The 24,426-nt window shown below is 51.5% G+C and overlaps 1 protein-coding gene across 3 annotated transcripts in view; it reads right to left on the bottom strand.

The window, feature by feature from the left end:
* ATP9A (ATPase phospholipid transporting 9A) overlaps positions 1-24,426 on the bottom strand; it is a 130,420-nt gene that overhangs the window by 53,233 nt on the left and 52,761 nt on the right. For all 3 annotated transcript variants that reach the window (XM_078443946.2, XM_078443947.2, XM_078443948.2), the window contains exons 6-13: positions 23,275-23,326; positions 20,946-21,040; positions 16,590-16,670; positions 15,726-15,801; positions 9,400-9,476; positions 7,327-7,487; positions 6,195-6,337; positions 5,134-5,246 (exon numbers count right to left, since the gene is read on the bottom strand). In XM_078443946.2, coding sequence (XP_078300072.1) covers positions 5,134-5,246; positions 6,195-6,337; positions 7,327-7,487; positions 9,400-9,476; positions 15,726-15,801; positions 16,590-16,670; positions 20,946-21,040; positions 23,275-23,326 — 798 coding nt within the window. The remainder of the gene's footprint in view (positions 1-5,133; positions 5,247-6,194; positions 6,338-7,326; positions 7,488-9,399; positions 9,477-15,725; positions 15,802-16,589; positions 16,671-20,945; positions 21,041-23,274; positions 23,327-24,426) is intronic.

Consider the following 24,426-nt stretch of genomic DNA (forward strand, 5'->3'; position numbering starts at 1 on the left):
ACGTCACCACTTACGAGCATTCGTAACACTCACGGATATTAGGAATGGGCCGCCACTGGTAAAAATACAGTCACATCAAAGAGGAAGGACTCCTGTTTCGACAGCCCTGCTTCACTCCCCAAATAAAGCTCAAAGCTGAGAGCTCATTAACCTCAAAGGGCCACCCCCACAGAGACAGGCTCACACCCACTACTTCCAGATGGGTCCACGGAGGTACAGGATGATTAAGCGACTGAATAACCACAACGTTTACCGCTCAACAGACATCCTCCAGCATGACACAGGCAGCTGGAGGTGCTACAGACATCTGCATGGTAGAGGCCAAGGGCGCTGCTGACCATCCCGCGACGCACAGCTCACACAACGAAGAACGATCCGGCCCGATACGTCACCGTGCCAGGGCTGAGAACCGGGGTACAAAGCCAGGGCCTGGACTAGGGTGAGGGAGGGGAGACTTCACTGTGCTAATCCAGAGCTGGATCCCATCGATTCCAAACTGCAGAACTGTGTTCATCACGGACTTCTGCCTGAATTTTTTAAATATCGCATCACCATAGGATTTATCTTGACTGCTGTGTTTGGGGTTGTTGCGGGTTTTTTCCGGCATCTGATTAAGTTTTGCTCCTTGGGGGCATACCTCAGTCTCCTTACCCTAGTCCCGGCCCTGTTAGAAAACCATTAAAATTATCATAATCACTGACACGAGTGAAAAAAAGTTAAGTTGGCTCGTGCGTGTGTGTGTGTGCGTGTGAAGAAAAGTAAGTTTGATAGTGATATTCTAACAGTGGTTCTTAACTGGAAACACTTCTCAGAATAACCAATAAAGATTTTAAGAAATATATATGTTCGGGCCTTCTATACCTAAAGAATGCAGTAAGGCCCAAGCATAGATATAGATACAGAGAGAGATTTTCTAAACCTCACACACAATTCTGATGCTCCGCTCAAGTTAAAAAGAATTAGGAAAGTATGACGGCTTCGTGTTGAGAAGGAAAAAGAAACATACACAGAAACAAAACATACCTCCCTCCAGACACGCAAAAGCAGAGGAACAGTTTGGCAGTGTAAATCTATGTTTTTTCTTCGTGCCTATCTACATTCTTTATTTCTTCTGCAGCAACGAAATGTATCCTAGGGGCGCCTGGGTGGCTCAGTTAGCTAAGCGTCACTCTTCGGCTCAGGTCATGATCTTGCCGTTCATGAGTTCGAGCCCTGTGTAGAACTCTGCCAACGGCTCAGAGCCTAGAGCCTGCTTCTCTCTCTCTCTCTCTCTCTCTCTCTCTCTCTCTGCCCCTCCCCCACGCACACTCTGTCTCTGTCTCTCAAAAATAAACTTTAAAAAAAAGATAAAAATAAAAATAAATGTTGCTTTAATTTTGAAGATGAAAATAAAGAGTGACTTTTCTTCGGTACTCCACGGGTCATCTTGCAAACTGTTTTAGGGTCCACGGATTTAGACACTGATGTTCTGAAAAATAAGGGGAAACTTCAGATTCATAGCAGCTGTTTTCAAACACTGCTGTTGTTCGGAAGGCTCACTTGTTACAAGTTTTATGTTTAGAGATTCTGTCCCAAGTGATCTGACCCAGTTGCTCCAAATACTGGGCTTCATGAAACACTGGCACAAAAATCCCATTATCCAACTCTAAATTTAAGTGAGTGACTGTAATGGGCTCAGGAGAATCTTTTCGGGTGGTGGGTATATTCTAAAATTGGGTTGCAGTGGTCTAATTTAGTTATAGTTCCACAACTCTGTAAACTTACTAACAAAGTTACTGAAAGGGACACAACATAGCTGAATTTTATGGCTGTTTTAAACACCCGGGAAAGCCTCCATAACCCCATCACAAAAGTATTTATGTGCCCACTGCAGGATTTTTAGATGTCATGAGAAAAGAAAGGACACACCTCGCTGAGGTGGGCGGGTACTGTTATTCTGAGCTCACTCCAGTCTCCAGACAACCTAACCCTATAACACCCAGGCATTTTAAATCCAAGGCCAGGACGGGCAAATCAATTCACGAGCTTCCGCTAAGGAAGGGGTGTGGGGTAGAGTTCATGGTTAAGACGTGTCGTTTCTGCCTTTTAACACTTTACTATGAGTGCTATCTGTGCTAAGGTGAAAACGGACCATAAAAGCTGAGCTACGCAAATATCCCCGAGAAGGGATGGTTTCTGTAAACACCACAAACTCACAAAAGCACCACCGAAACGCGCCAGGCTGTGTCTCCTGCCGGGGGACACGCACCGTGACCGTGAAGCCGTGCAGTGTAATCATCGGCCGGCCAGCGGTGCTGAGAAGGGGGCTGGAGAGGCAGGGGTGTCCGGCCAGGCGCCGGTAAGCGTGAGAACCCACACGGTGGACCCCCTCGGGTGGGGCCCGGAAGGCATTTGGGGGCCGATGGTTCAGAGGGAAGAGTCCCTTCCGAGCCAGCTCCCCTGCCCTGGGGGAGGTGGGGGGAGGGAGGAGGGTGGGCATGAAGGCCACGCCTGGACCACGTGCAAGTCTCAGCCCCAAGAGGGAGCTGACGGTACAAGGGGGGCCCCTGAGCAAGAGGAGAAGCAGGAAAACCGTGCGGGGGGGCCAGGAGGGAGACTGCAGACAGCCGAGCAAGGGAGAGCGGAATTTCGCTCTAGCGAGTGAGAAGGGCTGGGGTGCAGACAGCGAGGGGGAACACCAGTATCTGCAGAGCAATGGAAGCCGGGGGTGGGGGGGGGGAAGGGACCGCCTAGGACGGAGGTACAGGAGCTGGGACAGAGCCCTGGGGGCACCGGTGCCACAGAGGAAGACAGGTCAGAGAGAGGGGCAGGAACGGGGGTTGGCTGTGGCCTTTCCTTCCTGTCCAACAGAGTCCTCGTGATTTTTCAGGAATCCTAAAGTACATCTTTGAAAATGGTCCATGGACCCGTTTGGAGACAAGCCACAGATGCCCACACGGGGAGCCTCGAAGAAACTACAGGAGTTTCACCACTGACTGTACAGAAGAACATTACATAAATCAAATTAACTGTCCTCCATTTAAAACCCACTCCCAGGGGCGCCTGGGTGGCGCAGTCGGTTAAGCATCTGACTTCAGCTCAGGTCACGATCTCGCGGTCTGTGAGTTCGAGCCCCGCGTCAGGCTCTGGGCTGATGGCTCAGAGCCTGGAGCCTGTTTCCGATTCTGTGTCTCCCTCTCTCTCTGCCCCTCCCCCGTTCATGCTCTGTCTCTCTCTGTCCCAAAAATAAATAAAAAACGTTGAAAAAAAAAAAAAAATTTAAAACCCACTCCCACTTCCCAGCTGCATCTCCTGCTCTGCCGTTTTTAGGAGATAACCTGGAAACCCGGGCATGCCTACCAGCGAATGTCCCGGAAAATTAAATGCCCGGTAGAACTGTGCCATGCAGTACTCCTGGATTCCACCTTTAACCCCTCTAGAGAAATACTTCCTGCACATTTCTAACTGGATTTCTGACAACAAAATCATCGTCTATTTTGACAAATTTAAGTAAAACCCGGCCTCTTTCTTCTCCTCTCCAAACGAGAGCCACAACATGTACCCGCGGGTAAGCACTTAGCCCTGATGTGTCTCAGAATTACCAAGGCATCTGTTGGTATGTCATCTTATGTTGTTTTTTTTTTTTTAAGTTTTTTTATTTTTGAGAGAGAGAGCGAGTGAGCACAAGCAGGGGAGAAGCAGAGAGACAGAGAGAGAGAGAGAGAGAGAGAGAGAGAGAGAGAGAAAGAGAGAGAGAGAATCCCAAGCAGGATCCACCCTGTTAGCACAGGGCCCAACCCGGGGCTCGAACCCACAAACCATGAGATCGTGACCTGAGCCAAAATCAAGAGTCGGATGCTCAACTGACTGTGCCAGCCAGGCGCCCCCTCATTTTAAGATTAAAACACAGAAACCCAGGGGCGCCCGGGTGGCTCAGTCGGTTAAGCATCCGACTTCAGCTCAGGTCATGATCTCACGGTTCATGGGTTTGAGCCCCACATCGGGCTCTGTGCTGACAGCTCGGAGCCTGGAGCCTGCTTCGGATTTGGTGTCTCCCTCTCTCTGCACCTCTCCCACTCAGTCTTTCTTTCTCTCAAAAATAAACATTAAAAAAATTTTTTAATAATTAAACACACACACACACACACACACACACACACACACACACACAGAAGCCCAGCCCGCCCCTAATCGTAACGCATCAGAATCTCTCGGGTATTCCTTGCTTTTGTTCCATTTTGTATTGAAAACATCAGCAGCAATTCCGAGGAGCCGAGGTGGGAGCCACTGGTGTGACTTTTAAGGAATGTTAGCAATACCTTTCTGCGAAAAAAGGATCGATTTTTAAAAACTCTGTGGGAAAAGATGTGGGAGCAGCAGCAGAGCGGAAGGCCATCTCTGACAGGCTACTCTCCCGCACGCAGTCGCGGGGTTGACACGGAAGCTGATGGGTGACACTGTTTCGGGAGCAGGTGGCTCATTCCCGCTGCGTTGGCTCCTGACCAGGAAGTGACACGAACCAGGAGGCTCTCAAAGCTATTTCTGGCACTCGGTAAAGGGCAAACAAGTTTCTCTTAGGTTTCTCCTAACAGCCGTAAGCGTTTCCGTACAGCAGGTTAACTCTGGGAAGGAGGTAGATGGGGAAGTCTCAAGTGCAATTTCTTTTTTTCTTTTTTTAATTTCTCTTTAACATGTATTTATTTTTGAGAGAGACAGAGTGGAAGCTGGGGAGGGGCAGAGAGAGAAGGAGACACAGAATCCGAAGCAGGCTCCATCCAGGCCCGAGCTGTCGGCACAGAGCCCGACACGGGGCTCGAACTCACGAACCGTGAGATCGTGACCTGAGCCGAAGTCGGACGCCCAACCGACTGAGCCACCCAGGCGCCCCTCAACTGCAATTTCGTCCAAAACCAAAGGACCGAAGGTCACCATGGGTTTGGAAGACGAGGTGGGGGCGGGGGGGAGAGCGGGAATGACGGCGAACAGGGATGTGATTTCTCTCCTGGGTGATGACGACGAAACTGTAAATAAACCAAAAACCACCGAAGGGCACACTGTAAATGGGCGAACTGGACAGTGTTACGAACGACAGCTCAACACAACTGTTAATAAATGCAAAGGAACTGTTTCAAGTGTCAAAACAGAAGGATTTACCTGGGTATAAATGCTAAAAATGTGGCTCTGTACTTCGTCCATGGAGTCGAGGCCATAGGCCACGGTGCCCAGATGGAGCCGTTTGAAAACCATCTCATTCTGGGTAAGCGTTCCTGAAACACAAGACAAATCGAGTAACTGTGCCCACATCCTGGGGCTGTCGTTCACCGTGACGACGGCTGCCGTTTCCTGAGAGTTTACTGCTAGGTGTTTACGCTGGCCTCCACACTGCCCCAGCCGGGTAGACCTCTGTGTTGTTTGGCCTGCCCAGAACCTAATTCCTTTTCTTTTGAAACGGCATCCTGGGGTTCCACGGGGACACGACCACCGTCCCTCCCTGGGATGGTCAGGGTGTCTGACTCATTCCATCGGCCAGGATGGTGGCCCAGGACGTGCACTAGATTCTATTCTATGTCTGAACCTCGAGCAGACAGATACCTGGACAGAAGACGAACAGAATCAAGTTCACCCCAGTCATGGAGTCCCACAGAGACTAACCCGGGGATTCTGATGCTAACATACCCAGAAATTCTCTGGCTCTGCTCCCTCCTGAAACCTAATTTCTCTCTGATTTGGTGAGCCACCCCAGACCTTTATAACGGACGCTCTTTTGTCCCACGGCCGCCAAATGGTAGGGATGAAGCTTAAGCCCAGGTATCGCCATGCCCCCGGCCTTGCTCTCAGTCACTCTGATATTAAACTGCAAAGTATTTTGGGGTGTGGTTATGAGGGCCTGAAGCCAGACTGCCTGCTCTGTCGCCCTGCGCTTCTGACAAGACAGTAAACCTCCCTGTGCCTCACTTCCTCGTCTGTAAAATGGGGATAAAAATGCCCACAAGATTAGGTGGAGGGTTAACTAAACACCCAGAAGAGCGCCCCGTGCGTAATTAGTACCGCGTAAGTCTTTGCCGCTTGACGATGGCGACGACCATCACGGTCACCGTCGCCAAATAATCAGCCCTCATCCAAAGGTCCAGGAGCACATTCTCTAACACCTCCAGAAAGAGAATCCAGGCACCCGCCTCACCCAGAAGCCTGGGAAGGCCCAGGAAACAGCTCACCTGTCTTGTCTGTGAGCAAGTAGGAAATCCTCCCCAGCTGCTCGGGGATTGTGCTGGAACGAACCACGGTCCCGGGGATTTTCGAGTCCCTCCGAATCACCCAGCTGTACACGATCTTGCCCATGTCCAGGTTGACACGCAGACTAGTCAGACGACCAGAGCAAACAGGTTAATAACAGCACATCTGCGAGGCTCCCAGGGTCTCGGCAGATGGCGAGGACTCTTAACACGCATCTGGGCCACAACATCTGGAATCCCTGCCTACAGACGCGCGTCTTCGGCTGAATCCCCACATCTGACAAGAGTCAACACCGCTCTCAGATAACTCCCCACCCGAGTTTTCACTTTCGTGAAGCGCTTCTATTTTGGACTAAGATAGAACACTGAAAACTTTAAATGCTTTTAAAATACTGAAACGGTAGTTGTCTTAGTCCTTTTTTTTTTTTTGTCCTAATTACTGGTCCTCTGAGCCAAGGTATTTTGATAATGTGCTGTTCTAACTTGTGGCAAAGTCTACGTTAACAAATTTACTACTGAAACCAGTCCGTGCACAGCTCAGCGGTATCAAGTATGATCTGCCTGTTGTACCACCGTCACCCACCATCCGTCTCCAGAACTTTTTATCTTCCCAAACTGTAATTCCATACCCATGAAACAACGCCCTGTTCTCCGCTTCCTCCAGCCCCTGGAACCCACCCATCTACTCTCCGTCTCCCTGAATTTGACTGCTCTAGGGAGCCCACAGGAGGAGAATCACACAGATTTGTCCTTTGGGGACCGGCTCGTTTCCCTCGGCACAGTGCCTTCAGGGTTCCTCCCTGTTGTGGTCCCCTTTCAGCCCGGACTCAGGACCCGTCTCAACGCAGCACTCCCAGTAGCCACTCCCAACCTCTTGAGCCGGCAGAGGAGACAGGACTCTGAGCGGTATCCCTGGCATAAAGCAGGCAAGGCAAGATCTTCCGAGCACAGACTGATTCAGGAAAGGATGCTTCAGGGAGGAAGGCGCCCTCCCTCCTGATGCCACAGCCACAGAGCGCGGCTCACATCCTTGACCCTGACAGTTCCCGGTCATCGTTCTTCAAAGGGACCGCGAGGAAAGAGAAGACAATGTCATGGCTCGTCCTCTGCTTACCTGATGGGAATGATGTTGGAGAACAAGAGGAGGAAGCGGATGATCTGTAGGTACCAACGACCGGCAAAGTGCTGAAGGGCAACCATGACGAGCGACACCACCACCAAAGCACCAAAGAGGATCTTGGTGAGGCAATTCACTTCCAGGTCAAACAGGCCAATCTGCGGGACAAGGCACAAAGGAGAGCTAGTGGACGCTGGTCCACTACCCGGAGAACTGGTCCTCCACTCAAGAACACCTCCACCCTGATGAGTCGGTAGGACCCATCAGCCCCCGTACCTTCGGTTGAGAACACCGGGCCCCGTGGGCTAGACTTCCTAACAGACATCCAAAGAACCTCAAAGAATTTGGATTTCAATTTTTTTTTTTTTTTTTTAACAATTAAGAAGATTTAGACTTGGGGCACCCGGGTGGCTCAGTCGGTTAAGCAACCGACTCTTGACTGTGGCTCGGGTCATGATCTTACGGTTCGTGGGATTGAGTCCCGTGTTGGGCTCTGCGCAGACAGCTCAGAGCCTGCTTGGGATTCTCTCTCTCCCTCTCTCTCTCGGCCCCTCCCCCACTCGTGCACAGACTCTCTCTCTCTCTCTCTCTCAAAAATAAACTTAAAAAAAGAAAAAAAGAAGATGGAGACTTGCAAACATATAAGCAGGTTACCGCTGCACTTGGTGGCGCTCTGTGTGGCATGACCTCTGCCATCCGCCACTGCCGCCTGTAAAATGACTCCGCCCCCACCTCTTAGACCCGCACCACACGCTGATCCAGCGCTGCCTGAGTTCAGGGCACAGACACCGGGGGCACCTGACGTTTAAGGGCTGTACTGCTGAACACGAGGATCTTACCAACTGCGTATTTACGTTAACGTGTACGTTAAAAAAAAAAACGTAACTGGCACACCAAAGCCAGAACTTCACAGAAACGTGGTCCAGGGTAAGGCTGAAACATCAAACAAACGGCCTTCCGGCCGTAAGGACGGTCATGACGGTGAGTGGCATTCGTTCACGGTGTCGACAGAGGAACTCGTTCTGTACTTTCTGGCTCCTCGAAACTGGAGGAGGGGCTGGGCTGGGAGGGCAGGTCACGGTGGAAAGAAGCGACAACGGGGCCGCCACCGGGCAGATGGCACCGTGGACCGCGTTTGCCACAGACGGCCATCAGCAGGGTGGGGGAACCCGAGGCTGCCTCCTCCTCGCTGTGCGGCTCGGCCGAACGCGGTGCTTCTCAAGGCCACCGCTCGGCTCAGATGAGCCCGTGGAAGTGCCTGGGCTCAGAGGCTGGGGTGAGGGTCAAGTGGGATGCGGGTGAAGGATGGAGAACACACAGCACACAGTAGGTGCTCAACACTTTTAACTTACAAGCTTTAACATTTTTATGAATTCACATACATATGTACGCATACCTGCTTATGTGTTACATGAACGCATCTGTAGGTACGTAAACACACACACACACACACACACACACACACACACACCTGTATATGAAAAGACGGTAAGTCTGTATAAATGAAATAACACTGTTAGCTGTTCCTATCTTGATTTTTAATTTTTTTAAATGTTTATTTATTTTTGAGAGAGAAAGAGCATGAGCAGGAGAGGAGCAGAGAGAGAGGGAGACACAGAACGGGAAGCGGGCTCCAGGCTCCGAGCTGTCAGCACAGAGCCCAACGCGAGGCTCGAACCCACGAACCACGAGATCGTGACCTGAGCTGAAGTCAGATGCTCAACTGACCGAGCAACCCAGGCGACCCTACTGTCTTTAAATCTAGCTCCTCGGGGGCGCCTGGGTGGCTCAGTCAGCTGAGCGTCCGACTTCAGCTCAGGTCACGGTCTCACAGACCGTGAGTTTGAGCCCTGCATCAGGCTCTCTGCTGCCACAGTGGGGTCCGCTTTGGATCCTCTGTCCCCCTCTCTCTCCACCTCCCGTGCTCATGCTCTCTCTCTCTCTCTCTCTCAAAAATAAATAAACATAAAAAGCCAAAATCTAGCCCCTCACCCAGCCGACACCTATCATCAAGATACATCAAGTCAAAAAGTTCTGACAAGGAGATGCATCTTAGGACCACATACACACCTTACTTCGAGGATTTGAGGTATTCATGACACTCCGGAGTTCTCTGCCCGTGTACAGAACAACACCCACAACGGTACCTAAAATCAGGAAAGCATAATGCAAAGGGCTGTTAACAAAGACGATGATCTATGGCCACAGTGACCACTATGGTAGCTAGTGGCCACATGAAGCCGTTTAGATTTCAATGCAATTGAAAGTAGTATGTGAAATACAGCCGCCCATTCTCACTCCACGTTCGCCAGGTTCAAGTGCTCAACAGTCACGGCAAAGATACGGAGCACTTGCACCGTTGCCATAAGGTCCGCTGCTCAGTGCTGGTCCGTGCGGCCCAGCAGCCTGGGGGGAGTGGAGGTCTGTCCTTTGTGTCTCTGCCCTCAGAGGTCTCCAGAGGTGCCTAGAACATTCCTATCTTCATAAACAATTATGGAAGTTCAAATACACACTCTTCTTATTAGAGCATATTCTTCCCGCTGAGTCCGATTCCTTTCAGACACTGTGTCTTAACGAGACTACTGTGGGGGGGGGGGGGGGGCAGGGATGTCTGTCCACAAGACAATTCTTTCCTGAGAACTCCCCTGCTCCCTCTCACCCCCCCCCCCATACCGCGCTTTCTAGAAGTCAACAATTTATAGGAGGAATATCAAAGGCTAGCTGACATTAGAAAAGATGCTCAACTTTGTGAATCATCAAAGAAATGCAAACTAAGCCATTTCAATCCCTATCACAGCAACAGAAATTCCACAGCTTGAGAACATCCAGGGTCAGCCGAGAGGCGGAGAGATGGGTTCTGCCGCACATGCGGTTGGCTGCAGCGTACGTTGGGACAACTATTTTGGGGTGAAACTGGCAAGATTAAAAGTTTACCACTGTCTGCCCTTTTCAGGGTATGCCGTGACAAGTCTCAACACGGTGGGGAAGACAGACAGCGAGGGAGCAAACGAGAAGCAGGTAGTCACGGACAGCGGCAGGTGCCATGGTGAAGTTCAGGCAGAAGAACGGGAAGGGAGGCCGGAGAAGGCTGCCGGTCTGTGCCGGGCGGTCAGCAAAGCAGCCTCTGAGTTGAGGACACCTGAGCGGAAGCTCGAACCCTGAGAAGGGGCCAGCCCTGCCAAACCTTCAGGGAAGATTCCCAGGAGCACAAGCAACCTAGTCTCTGCTGGAACATCTGAACTCTCCTCCCTCAGAGGGACATGCAAAGCCTCAGAGAGCCTCAAACAGAGTTGGTGGAAGGGCCCGAGCCCAGGTGAAGCACAGGGACTGTGTCCCCCGGACAAAGCCCTGGGAGGAGACGCCGAAGTCCCCCTTCCAAGCTTAATGCACACGATGCGGTTCCCTTCCAGGAAGGCTCAGCAGATGGCAGGCCGGGGAGAGCTCCCTGGAGACTCCCTGGCAGATGGCAGGCTCCAGTGACGCAGGCCTGCGGCCGCGGAGACAGTTAAACTAGGGGTGGCCACGCAGCCACTGCACCCACTCCTGCACAGAGGTGGTGGGTCTCAGTCACCGACGTCCAGGGTCCAAGAGGGTCCTAACAACTAGGGCCTCTGAACGGGTCCCCCGCTGGCGCCAGCCGACCTCGGTGCCTCCCAAGGCCGCTGAAAATGGCCTCCCCCCACCCACCCTCCGCCTGTGCTAAAGACCAAAACCACCTCCACAAGATCCAAAGGCCGGCCACTGTCACCCAGAGAGAAACCACAGACCTGTGCTGGTCTGTACAGCACTTTAAAGGTTTTGGATTTGGGGCACCTGGGGGCTCAGTCGGGTAAGCGTCCGACTCTTGATTTCGGCTCAGGTCGCAATCTTGGGGTTCGGGAGTTCGAGCCCTGCTTCGGGCCCTACGCAGATAGCGCAGAGCCTGCTTGAGATTCTCTCTCTGCCCCTCCCTCTCCGTCTCTCTCAAAACAAATAAATAAACCTAAATAAATAAAGGTTCTGAATTCATTGCCAACTTTGAAATGCAGGAGTTTTCATGCAAAAAAAATTAAGGGGCGCCTGGTGTCTCGGTCAGTTAAGCGTCTGACTTCAGCTCAGGTCATGCTCTTGCGGTTCACGAGTTCAAGCCCCGTGTCGGGCTCTGTGCTGACAGCTCAGAGCCTGGAGCCTGCTTCGGATTCTGTTTCCTCTCTCTCTGCCCCTCCCCCATTCGTTCTCTCCCTCTCTCTCTCTCTCTCTCTGAAACATAAATAAAAACGTAAAAAAAAAAAAGAGGGGCGCCTGGGTGGCTCAGTCGGTTAAGCGTCCGACTTTGGCTCAGGTCATGATCTCGCGGTCTGTGAGTTCGAGCCCCGCGTCGGGCTCTGTGCTGACAGCTCAGAGCCTGGAGCCTGTTTCGGATTCTGTGTCTCCCTCTCTCTCTGCCCCTCCCCCGTTCATGCTCTGTCTCTCTCTGTCTCAAAAATAAATAAAACGTTAAAAAAAATTTTTTTTAAAAAGGTAAGTTAAATAACAGTTTTTTAAAATGAAAAATGGCTTTTTTTTTTTCCACCTGAACAAACAAAACTTAGTGGAGGGGCGCCTAGGTGGCTCACTAGGTTGAGCATCCGACTTCGGCTCAGGTCATGATCTCACAGTTCGTGGGTTCAAGCCCCGCGTTGGGCTCTGAGCTGACCCGCTCAAAGCCTGGAGCTTGTTTTGGATTCTGTGTCTCCCTCTCTCTGCCCCTCCCCCGTTCATGCTCTGTCTCTCTCTGTCTCAAAAATAAATAAACGTTTAAAAAATTAAAAAAAAAAAAACATAAAAAAAAAGAAATTAAGAATTCTGGCTTCTCCCGGAACATCAGAAGATGTGGCGACACTGGGTCCACGTTTGCCACTGTCCTACCAGCAGGTATGAAGCACAGGCATTCGCTTCAGCCAGGGGCAGGCTCTCGGCTCATCCTGGTCCCCCCCGGGCCCGATCAAGCCCTTCAAGACTTTCCGACCAGAGCCCCTCCACCCCCCACCCGACCCCCACTTCCTGTGCTGTCAGCTCTCCTGACTCTCCACACCGTCACCCTCTGCCATCCGTCTGCGGAGTCAGACGCGTCCCCGTTTGGCCAGCTGGTTTCTTTCCCCAAGTCACACCGCTGCGGTCGGCTTTCACACGAAGTTCTTCCTAACCCTCCACGACAGCGCGGTCCCGGGGTCAGCGCTGCCCTGTGACCCCTCTGTTCCCCATCTGTGACAGGACAAATGCTACCCCCTGAGCGCGAGCCTTCAGAAACGTCTACGGCAGTTAGATGCTGCTGCAACATTCAAGCATGCGACCCCGCCAAGCCTTGGGGCGAGGGGCGCGCGGCGTGACTGCATGTGGGTCGCACGGTGGCCACGATCAACCCGCCGGGCTGGGGTCGGGGGAGGCAGCGGCACAACGGACTGGAGAGTCTGGGAAGAACCGGGCTCTGTGACACAGCCGGGCCACCTGCTCTGCCAAGGCCCCAGGCCTGCCCCCTCCCTCCCCCCCCCCCCCCCCCCCCCCGCCGTCCCTTCCGTGTCTCACCCCAGTGACTCCTCAGCCGAGCGGCCGGGTGGCGGGTTACCGTGGCAGCTGCATCCTCTACAGATTGATGCCAGCCAATGTCACTGGACCCTACATGCTGCCTGGCAAGTTTTCTTTTTTTTTTTAAACTTTCAAGTGATAAGAGCAGAGTGACCAAAACCCAGGAGTTAGACTCTACAGAGAACAGAGAAGTAAAATCTCATCTAATCAAGGTCATTAAGGACGGCCGTTTCTTGAGTTGAGCACCAGGAAGGAAGTGGCTCGTATGTAACCTCACGGTCGCGTTGGAACCACAGCGCAGAGAACGACTCACTGAGAAGCAGGGGAAACTGAGGCCAGCTAAAGAAACGGTAAACGTCCGGCTTCTCAGACTCACTTGAAAACCTGCGCCCGCTGAAGGGCTTGGCAGGTGCCGCTACCGGATCGTTGAAATCACTGCTCTCTCTGTTCCTACAGCACCACTCACAAACGGTCTGAAATTTTTTTCTCCCCTCTTCAAGGTCCCAACTTGCTTTCCACTCTCTGCCTTCCGGGAGAGGACCTCCTAGGCTGTGTGACCTTAGGCAAGTTGCTTAGCCTCTCTGAGACTCAATTCTTCTTCATTCCATTAAATCCTCATTTAACGCCGTGAGACCAAAACAAGAGAATGACAGCAAAACACTGTAAATAAAAAGAGCCTGGTAAGTAAAACTTATTGCTGTTCATCTCTGAGATTAAGGCTGAGAAGCCTTTTCCATCTCAGACCCTCCACCTCAAAATCATAATCTGTATGAAGTTTAGAGTAAACTAGAAACACAAGGGCGGAGACAAGAATCTTCTGGCATGCTACCACAGCACCAGGGCCTAGCAACAGACCATGGCCGCATTACATAGAGGTGCTTGATCAAAGCCTTTTGGGGGCGCCTGGCTGGCTCAGCTGGTATAGAGCACGCGACTCTTGATCTTGGGGTCGTGAGTTCGAGCCCCACGTTGGGGAGGAGACTGGACTTAAAATAAAATCTTAAAAATCCTTTAGGGGCGCCTGCGTGGCTCAATTAAGCATCTGACTTTGGCTCAGGTCATGATCTCGTGGTTCACACAGAGAGCGTGGAGTCTGCTTTTTTTTTTTTTTTTTTTTTCTGCATGGAAAGAAGGAAAGCAGGAAGGAGAGAAGAAAATCACCAGAATAAAAACCAGATAGACGTGTGAACGTGTATTTATTACCGCAATGTTAGGGGGCACCTGGGTGGCTCAGTCAATTGAGTGACCAACTCTTGATTTCAGCTCAGATGGTGGGATCAAGCCCCGGGGTTGGGCTCTGGGCTGAGCCTGGAGCTTGTTGAAGACTCTCTCTCCCCCTCCCCTCTGTCCCTCCCGCCCACTCGCACTCGCTCTCTAAAGTTAATTACATTAATTAAACTTTTAAAATAAAAAATAATTACTTGTTAATACGTGACTTCAAAGTAGACAACTGGGAAGGAAGAGTAAACCAGTTCTGAGAGATGCGGTGGACAAGCGGGAGGGGAGAGGCCGGAGGGCAGAGTCTGAAGGGGAAGGGGCTCCTGCAGGGCCTGGTGGGCGTGGCCACGGATGTGGGCGGGGACGCAGGCGTGGCCTCGGGTGTGGGCGTGGCTTCGGGCCTGGCCAAGGTATGGCCGGCAGCACCCAGTGGCCACGCTGAAACTCAGGGACCCATTCCTCACTTCGTCAGTCATCAGGAGGATCTGAGACATCTCGGATCACGCTGTCAATACAGGCAGGCAGCGGAAAAGGAAAAGGTGGGAGGACCTCAAGGGAGCGCTCAACTCTGCCCGTTTGCGTTAAGCAGAGCCCCTGCGGAGGGTGAACTCGCAGCCCCGTGTGTACTCTGTGCTGGTCTGTGCTCGTCATCCACAGGCCTTGTCGCAGAGGACCCTGACCAAGCATCTGCTGTACTGAAGAGCCACAAAGCAGCATCAAAGGGAAGAAAACAGGCTGGCGGGAGGGACACGTGCGTGAAGAGGGAAAAAGCGAACCTCCAACAAACAGCAAAGACAGAAAGTTGCCAGCAGTATAATCATATGTTAATAACAGGGGACACTATTACGTAACATACGTAATACACTAAGGACAGCTGTACTGTAAGTTCTGCTTCTGGAGCAAAGTGCCTGGGTTCAAGCCTCCACTTTGCCTTTTACCTGCGGTGTGACCTTGGGCAACTTACTAACATCACCGAGCCGTGGTTTCCTCATCTGCAGAACGGGAATGACACCGGCACCTTCCCTCATGGTAACGTTGGGAGGGTTAAGTGAAATGTGTAATGCACACAAAGGGCTCAACAAAGTGCCCGACAGGTCAGAGGCACCCCACTAAGGTCAACTGCGGCCACCGCAGACACCTCAGCCCCTGGAGCCCCTTCTGCCCAGTTTCATCCCAGTGTTCACAAAACTAAAAGGCACCAATCTCCACGGCATCTTGGTGTTTTCGACACCAAGGCTCCAACTCAGGCCCACGGCCTTTGCCTGGGCACCAGGGCCCCTGGATGGGCGGGGCCAGCCCGGCACCCCCACGGACACAACTTCCGGCCAGAAGGCCCAGGCTGCCCCAATTTCTGGTACAGATTAGAACGTCAATCTCGGGAGGCAATTAAGGGCTATTCCCAGAGCGGACGCTGCAGAGAAGTCCACTGGCACAGCAGATTCTCACAGACGTCCGCAAGTGTCCGAGGGCCAATTAGACGTCAGTTTGATTCCCTGGAGGGGCGCGAGCAAGTGGAAAACACCATCTGACCGACGACTAATTTTCCCAACTGACAGATGATTATTCTAATTATACAAAAGGATTTTCTTTCCTTTTCAAATTGCTAACACATTCCTCAACAAGGGCGCCCTTACCCGACGCGATGACAGTGCCGGCCCAGAGAGTGTTCTCTATGCTCAAGCTCTCGCTGATCGGAGGGTCGCTGTCCTCCTGGAAAAGGCCAATGGACACGCATTTATCCACCAAGGTTTGGGCAGAATGCACAGGCTGTTTCCAGCTGGCTCCTCCCAAGACAGGAAGTGAGGAGGACCCCTATTCGGATGCCTGCAGCTCAGCCAGGAGAGAAGGGCCGAGCTCACAAGCCACCCTCCTGGGCGTTTTCATCCCACGGTGATAGGTGAAAAGGGTGGTTTGTGACTGAAGCCGGACAGGCTCCTAACACTGAAGAAATGTTGTACAAGGCTAGCAATAGAATGCAGAAGCCAATCGAACAGAAACAGCCCTCCGCTGGCCAGCCCTACAGCTTCCAGAAGGAGACCATGGATTTAATTTGGAGTCTACAAATCTCCTGTCCCAGATTCTTCACAGCATTTCAGCCCAAATTTAATTTCTATTCTGAAAAGTCGGGACGTGGCTTAAAACTTGTAACAGAGGCAGACGGGGTTTGTGCGAGTGGAAGGGGTCACGGATGCATCCGAAGGGGACAGAAAGAGCGCTTGCAGAGCTTTCACATTGATCGTAACAACGCTCGGCTCCAAGTTGTCAGGTAATTCTAGCTGGTCAGAGGCTGGAAGGAAAACCAGCTGGGCCGACCTCACTGAGAAACACTATGTCAGCTTTCAAGGCCAGGGTGGGGGAGGGGGGTGCTTCTTAAGGGAACTTCACCCCCACCCCCGAGCAAAGCTGCTCCCTAACAAAGACCCGTCAACACCTCTTCAGGTCTGTTACCAGCACAACTCTATAAAGGCAGGATTCCTCGGTGAGCGAGGCTTACTTACTCTGGTAAAAGTTCCCACAAAGTTGTGAATGTCGATATTGGGTTCTTCTGCGTAAACATAGGATCGGATCTGAAGAAGGTCCTGTTCAACAGAGGTAACGTTTTGGAGTTAAAAACAAAGTTCGTGAGGCGCCTGGGTGGCTCAGTCGGTTGAGCGTCCGACTTCGGCTCAGGTCGTGATCTCGCGGCCTGTGGGTTCGAGCCCCGCGTCGGGCCCTGTGCGGACGGCTCGGAGCTCGGAACCTGATTCTGATTCTGTGTCTCCTTCTCTCTCTGCCCCTCCCCCACTTGTGCTCTGTCTCTCTCTGTCTCTCAAAGATAAATAAATGTAAAATAAAAAATTTTTTTTGAAAAGTTCGTAATTAAAGAAGATTTCGGGAGGCACCCACTAGTTTTCAAAAGCAGCTGTTGCTCTCAGACAGCAAACAGGCTCTCAAAATTACAGGGCAGGTGGAAGAAGGAAGAAAATGTTTCTATTCAAGAAGCTTAGGAGTCGCCATATCCCAAGACAACCTGACAGAGTCTGCTGTGAAGATGCCTGTTTATCTGTGGCCACCCAGTGTTTCCCAAACTGGTTTCCCGCACCTGTTTTGCTACGCTGTGCTTTACAAGAGCTGTTGGTACCAAAGAAAATTCTTGCTCAGTCAACAAGGGGCTACTGGGCACCTGCTCTGTGTAAAGCCCTGGAAAAGACGGAGGGGTGAAAAGCAAAAAAAGAACACCTCACACCCATTAAGAGGGCTACTCTCAAAAAACAGAAAAAGTGGGGCACCCGTGTGGCTCAGCCGGTTAAGCGTCTGATTTTGGCTCAGGTCATGATCTCGAGGTCCGTGACTTCGAGCCCCGCGTCGGGCTCTGGGCTGACAGCTCGGAGCCTGGAGCCCGCTTCGGACTCTGTCTCTCGCTCTCTGTCTCTACTCCTCCTCCACTCCTGCTCGGTCTCTCGCTCTCTCAAAAATAAATGAACATTAAAAACAAACAGAAAACACTGTTGGAGAGGATGCGGAGACGTTGGAAGCTTGTGCACCGTTGGTAGGAATGTGAAATGGTGCAGCCACTGTGGAAAGCAGTATGGCGGGTCCTCAGAAACCCTGGCACAGGATTAGCACATGAATAGCAAGCCACCTGCTGGGAACTGAAAGCAGGGTCTCGAAGAGACCATGCGCCCCGTCCATAGCATCATTACTCACAATTACCAAAAGATGGCAACAAACCCAAGGGCCCATCAATGGATGCATGATACGCGGACGAACGAAATGCGGTGCGTACACAGGACGGAACGTTGCCCAGCCTTAAACAGGAAGTTCCGTCACAGGCCGCCACGTGGGTGAAGCTTCGGGACCTTTCGCTAAGGGAAGCAAAGCCAGTCGCAAAAGGACAAATACTGGAGGCCTCCACTTACAAGAGGTCCCTAGAGCAAAGTCATAGAGACAGAAAGTAGAGTATGCCTGCGGGGGGCTGGGCGATGGGGAATTTCTGTTTCACGGGCGTAGAGTCTTAGTTTTGCAGGATGAAGAGACCTGGGGATGGATGGTGGGGACGGCTGCACAACAGTGTGAAAGTGCTTCACACCCACCGAACTGGACACTTTAAAATGATAAAATGGTAAATCTAGTGTGTATTTTACAGTAAAAGATTTAGAAAACAAATCTCCAATCAGGTGGTCAGGACCTGATGCCACAGGTTTTCAGACCACAATACCCCGTGCCATCAGGGGTCTGGAGGCTACCGGCCGGCCCCTCGGGCGGGCCCTGAGCCCTCTACTAACTCACTAGGAGGCCCCGTATGCAGGTGTGTTTGTTCTGTGGCCCCTCTGAACTGGTAAGAAAAGGCCCTGAGGCACACCCAAAGCACGCGGGTGAAAGGTGTGGAATTGCAAATACAGTAGGATCCCTTCTTTGTAAAAGCTCCCCCTTCCAACAAGTTTGCAGCTGTACATCTGTAGGAAAGGGTGCTGACCATGGTCCGCAAAGAGCACTACGGACTTCACGCGATCCCCGGGGGAAGCGGGTCAGGTGTGGGGTAGAGGCCATGAACGACACTGTTTGCTTTTTCCTCCAGGGCTTTCCACATACTTTAATTTTTTTAACGTTTATTTATTTATTTTGAGACAGAGAGCGACAGAGCAGTGGAGGGGCAGAGACAGGGGGGAGACAGAGAATCCCAAGCGGGCTCCATGCTGTCAACACGGAGCCCAGTGAGGGGCTTGAACTCACGAATGGTGAGAGCATGACCTGAGTCAAAATCAAGAGTTGGATGCTTAACCGGCTGAGCCACCCAGGCTCCCTTAATTTAATTTTTTTTAAACAAGAATATAGGCACGTAATGCCCACGTAATCTTTTCATACGGTTCTTCTAACTTACAGCTTTGTTAAATCGTTGCACCCCATTCAGATCCCTTCGGTCCAGTGGCATCTGGACCCCAGCCCAGGCCTGTGCCAGACGGGGGTGGCGGGAGTGGGGGTGGGGGGGGGGGACATGAGCATTTATTAAACTGACACATCCAAAACACACACCAAGAAATGCAACTCTGTGCAGCTGACGGTCAAGTATCTTCATGATTCTAGGCTCTTCCAGGCTGTCTCTTAAAGAGAATCCTTCAAATCATTTTGAGGCTCGGAAAGCTTTCTTTGCAGAAATCTCAGCAGGAAGTTAAAATGCATCACCCAAAAAAATCAGAACCATCTCAGGGGCAGGTGAGTGCGTTCTAAGGATTCCCAGGGGCTCCTAACCACGGTTAGAAACTCGCTACTCTAGAATGCCTGGCTCAAAAATTAATACTAATACCAGTGTTATCTTACTCGTCACTGGCTATGAAAAATCATCAGGACAGTGGGCGTGTTTATTAGCAGGTTAACACAGAACTGTATCCTGCCTGCTCCTTCCTCACAGAACACAGTGAACCCGACCGCTAGCCTGGGAAAAGCTTATACATTCTGCCTAACCCTTTCGGACCAGTTGGTCTCTGAGCGTTTCAATTACGTTCTGTGACTTTGTAACCTCGTCCTTGGGCCACATCCAATCTATGTGGCTTATGTTTAAACTTACTCTTTGGCTCCCTGTCCCCCCTCCCTTTACAAATCATGGCATGAGTGACGTGGGGCTAACGGGGCTAACACGCTGTTCTCTGTGCCGTTCCTCACACTGTTCCACGCACAGGACGTTCAGCAGTGAACGTACTGGGCAGAACTCTGCTCTCAGAGATACCGCCTTGAAGCGAGTGGGGTGGGAACGCAAGGAGAGAACGGTCAGAAAATGCCTCTCAGATAAGGAGACCTGAGCACAAAACCCAAGAGACAGAATGGAGATGTCCACCCAGGCAGCCAGTGGGGTCTGACTGCCCCCGGTGTAGGAAACAGCAAGGGCAAACACTCGGAGGCAGAGGACGCCTCATCAGGAGGGAGAAGGCACTGGCGGGCAGAGCACCCAGGCCGAGGGTGGGGCTCCGGCTCTGAGACAGAGGACATGGGGCCTGAGGACAACAGCGAGGGCTGGAGGAGGGGTTCTCAATAAGACGAGAAGCCTTTGGAGGCGCTGAGCGGAGAAATGATACACCTGCCTTCCCTTCTAGTTTTAGGCTAAGTACCTTGTCAGGGCTTCTCAAGATTCTGAGCTATGGGGTCCTTGGGCGGCTCAGTCAGTTAAGTGTCCTACTCTTTTTTTTTTTTTTTTTTTTTAATTTTTTTTCAACGTTTTTTTATTTTTATTTTTGGGACAGAGAGAGACAGAGCATGAACGGGGGAGGGGCAGAGAGAGAGGGAGACACAGAATTGGAAACAGGCTCCAGGCTCCGAGCCATCAGCCCAGAGCCCAACGCGGGGCTCGAACTCACGGACCGCGAGATCGTGACCTGGCTGAAGTCGGACGCTTAACCGACTGCGCCACCCAGGCGCCCCAAGTGTTCTACTCTTGATTTTGGCTCAGGTCATGATCTCACGGTTCACGAGCTCGAGCCCCGCGTCGGGCTCTGCACTGACAGTGTGGAGCCTGCTTGGGATTCCCTGATTCCCTCCCTCCCTCCCTCCCTCTCTCCCTCTCTCTCTCTCTCCCCCTCCCTCTCTCTCTCTGCCCCTCCCCCACTCTCTCTTTCTCTCTCAAAAAACTAAACTTAAAAAAAAAAGACTGAGCTTCCCTCCAAAGAGCTCCCCACTGCGCTTCACACAGCCACGTAACTCGAAAGAACAGGTGCTCGGGCCCCCCCCCGGCCCCCACCCCGTCAGCCCCCCTTCACAAGTGACACCCCACACACTAAGTGACACCCCACACACTGATCTACGTGCGCCCCCCCCCCCCCCGAGCTGGCTGGCCCTGCAAGGACACGGCTGCCAGGCTGTGTTTCTGCGGGAAAGCTACTCACGGCCGCGGTGGGGAGCCTCTGCGCGCAGGCCACGGGGAGCCGCAGCTTCCAGTCGGTCTCGCCGTCCAGCTGGTCCGTGCGCAGGAAGCACGACCCTGTGGAAGAAGGTGGGCGCCGTCTACCCCCGGGCAGCTCTGCGCAGTTCCCGCTCTGGCCTTCGTAAAAATCCAACCGGTGGCCCGCAACCAAGAGGGGAGACGAACGCCCCGTTTCCTGCTTGCCCTGTAAGCTCTCGCGTCCGGAGATCTGGGTCCAAATCCTCACTCCGCCCCCAAGCAGGAACCTGGGCCAGCTCCTTGACCTTGCTAAATAAACACCGGCAGGCCCTGTCTGGAAAACGGGGAGGAACGCAGGCCTCGGGAGGTTGCTGTAAAGACCTGGGGGTGACCGAGCCCCCAGCACGGTGGCTGGCATGACACAGCTGGCACCTCGGGCCACTCTGGGCAGAGTCGTCTACACTCCTCAGGAGCCAGACGCCTGGAAGCCAGACCAGAGGCACCACGTACCAGCAGCATGCCCTTGGGAAGCCGCCTAGGCTGTCCGAGCCTCGGTTTCCCTGACTGTGAACACGGACACAGCAGCAGCAGCCTCACATGAGGAAGCCTCGACGGCTGATCCTGCCAGACGGCTCGGAACACAGAAGGCGCTACGAGCGGGCCCGCGCTGGTTCCTACTGGCCCGTGAACGCCTATTTCAGTCTGGCGCGCAAGTCTCAGCAATGGGTTAGCTGTGTGTTCATCAGACCCCGGATGCACTGAATTCGTGGACACTGCGGCCAACACCTCTGGACACTTAAGGAGAAGCACATCTAGGGGCCTCTGAGCGGCTCAGTCGGTTAAGCATCCGACTCTTGGTTTCGGCTCAGATCGTGATCTCACAGTTCATGAGTTCGAGCCCCAAGTCAGGCTCTTCGCTGACAGCATGGAGCCTGCTTAGGATTCTCTCTCTTTCCCTCTTTCTCTGTCCCTCCCCCGCTCATGCTCTCTCTTTCTCTCTCAAAATAAATAAACTTTAAAAAAAAGAAAAAAGGGGGGGGGCACCTGGGTGGCTCAGTCGGTTAAGCATCTAACCTTGGCTCAGGTCGTGATCTCATAGTTGGTGGGTTTGAGCCCCACATCGGGCTCTGTGCTGACAGCTCAGAGCCTAGAGGCTGCTTTGGATCTGTCTCTGTGTCTCTCTGCCCCTCCCCCGCTCTCTGTCTGTCTCTCTGTCTCTGTCTCAAAATAAAATAAAATAAAATGAAATAAAATAAAATGAAATAAAATGAAATGAAATGAAATAAAATGAAATGAAATAAAATAAATTAAAAAAATAAAATAAGACAAATAAGAAAAAAGAAAAAAAACATCTAATTTTTTCTTTTTCGGGGAGTGGGGGGGGGGGGATACATTTCAGGGGCCCTACCCATAATGGTCTATCTTCACTGACAAGGACGTAAGAGCCAACGGAGGACACAGCTGCAGATTTCAAAGAAAGACTTTCAATCTAGTGCCTTCTACCCCACCTCTGGGCTTTTTAAATATATTATTAGTATAAAATTTCATCTATACTTTTATTTGATTGATAATAAAATAGACTGCAGCCACCTCAAAGGAATATAACGGGACCTTTTTTTCAGATGTTTGAAGATCTGATGGCGCCTGTAGGCAAGAGAAAAACAGCCACAACGTTTCCTCGCAACGGCTTAAATAACAAAAAATAAAAAGGAGATTAGAGTCAACAGATGAGTGGGTGGGCAGGCCATGGTGGTGGCCCCACCGGGAAAGAACTGCCCCCAGCGGGGTCTCCTTAAGAGGCTGGAGCAGCTCCCTCAGGCCCAAGTGGGCTGTGATAACAAATAAACTGATGGGTGAGGGGAGGCACGGCCCCGCCACTCATGAGCAAAGGGCCAGAAAGGCCACCTACCTCTCTCCCCCGTTTTTCTACCGTCACACTTCTCCTGGCATTTCCTCCGAAGAGAGAGGATGTCTGTTTGCTTCTGCATGTTGGACACACTTCCTTATCCCGCCAACCCCTGAAGTTGAGCCTAACAGCAGCCCAGAAAGGAAGATCACAGCCACCACGTGCGACTTCACCAGCTGTGACCCAGCGTGGGCCCGACTAATTGTATCGTTGTGATGATCTGAATCTATTGAGCTGTGAGCCCCAAGAACGTTTTGGTTTTCTGTTGTTTTTTTTTTAAAGACTCCTCTATTAAAAGAGATGTTTTTGACTTGCCTCCATGGCTCCAAAACGATCATCTACTTCTGTTCCATTTTCAAATGATTATTTTGCCAAATTACCACTGAAAGGTTAATGGTTATTTTCAAAATTGATCCCAGATGTTTACCGTTTTTTTCCGATGTCCTCAGGAAGATCATGTCAGCAGGGACCCGCTGGTTCTGCGTAATGAAAAGAAAGACTGTTACTGTGAATGCCCACGTGTGGGGTTTCCGCCTCCCCCCCCCCACCCCGCCCCTCTCGGTGGGGAGGGGGCCAGAAACCCACAGCCTCATTGAAGTTTCTGCCTTTGTCCCAGACAGATTTGGGGATTTATTTGGTTTTGAATCTGAAAAATCTTGCACGCTGCTGTTACTTTCCTAATCCCCTAGAGCTTCACTTTACCTCAAATCGACTTTGAGTTCTTGGATTTAATCCTTTTAAAAGAGCATAGTTCACTTCCTACAGAAACCAGTTACAGTACGATCCCATTCCGATCAAATATTATTCCAAGACTCTCCAGGGCCACCCCCAGACCCGCTACCTTCCCTTCCAAAAAGACAGCTTTTAAAAAGAGATGTTTGCCAAAGTTACAAACATTTATTAAGGGTGCTATTTTAAAAAATGTGTTTTCTGGCCTCCTTACCGTTCTCATGTTACACTTAACCCCATCTCCCCACAAAACAACAGAAAAGTACTATGCGTATGTCACAAAATGCAAGCTAAAACTGCTCAAATGGTAAAGGACCAATATTTTTACGTGCTTACTCAGCAAGCAGACCTCTAGGAAAGATTTTGTAGTAAGTTAAAAAAAAAAACCAAAAAAACAGATGCAGCAAATAGGAAATCAAAACTTAGGGGAGCCTGGGTGGCTCAAACGGTTAAGCGTCCAACTTTGGCTCAGGTCACGATCCCCGTAGCCCGTGAGTTCGAGCCCCTTGTCGGGCTCTGTGCCATCAGCTCAGAGCCTGGAGCCTTTGGATTCTGTGTCTCCCTCTCTCTCTGCCCCTCCCCCACTCACACTCTCTCTCTGAAAAATAGATCAACATAAAAAAAAAATAACTTGTACTTGCGTGTTTATAAGGAGAATTTCTGGCTAACCAACCACATAAACCTTGAAAAAGTATTTTATACGTACGTCTCATGGGGAAAAACATTTTCCTCCCCAGGCAAAGCTAGAGGAGAAAAATCCCCCAAAGCCTACATTCAGTTACACAAATACCAGATACACAAATCCACATGGTTGGGCTTGGGAACTGGCAATGACTTCCCACATGGCCAC

Source organism: Panthera onca, chromosome A3 (genome assembly GCF_046562875.1).
Source record: "Panthera onca isolate mPanOnc1 chromosome A3, mPanOnc1 haplotype 2, whole genome shotgun sequence".
NCBI lineage: Eukaryota > Metazoa > Chordata > Mammalia > Carnivora > Felidae > Panthera > Panthera onca.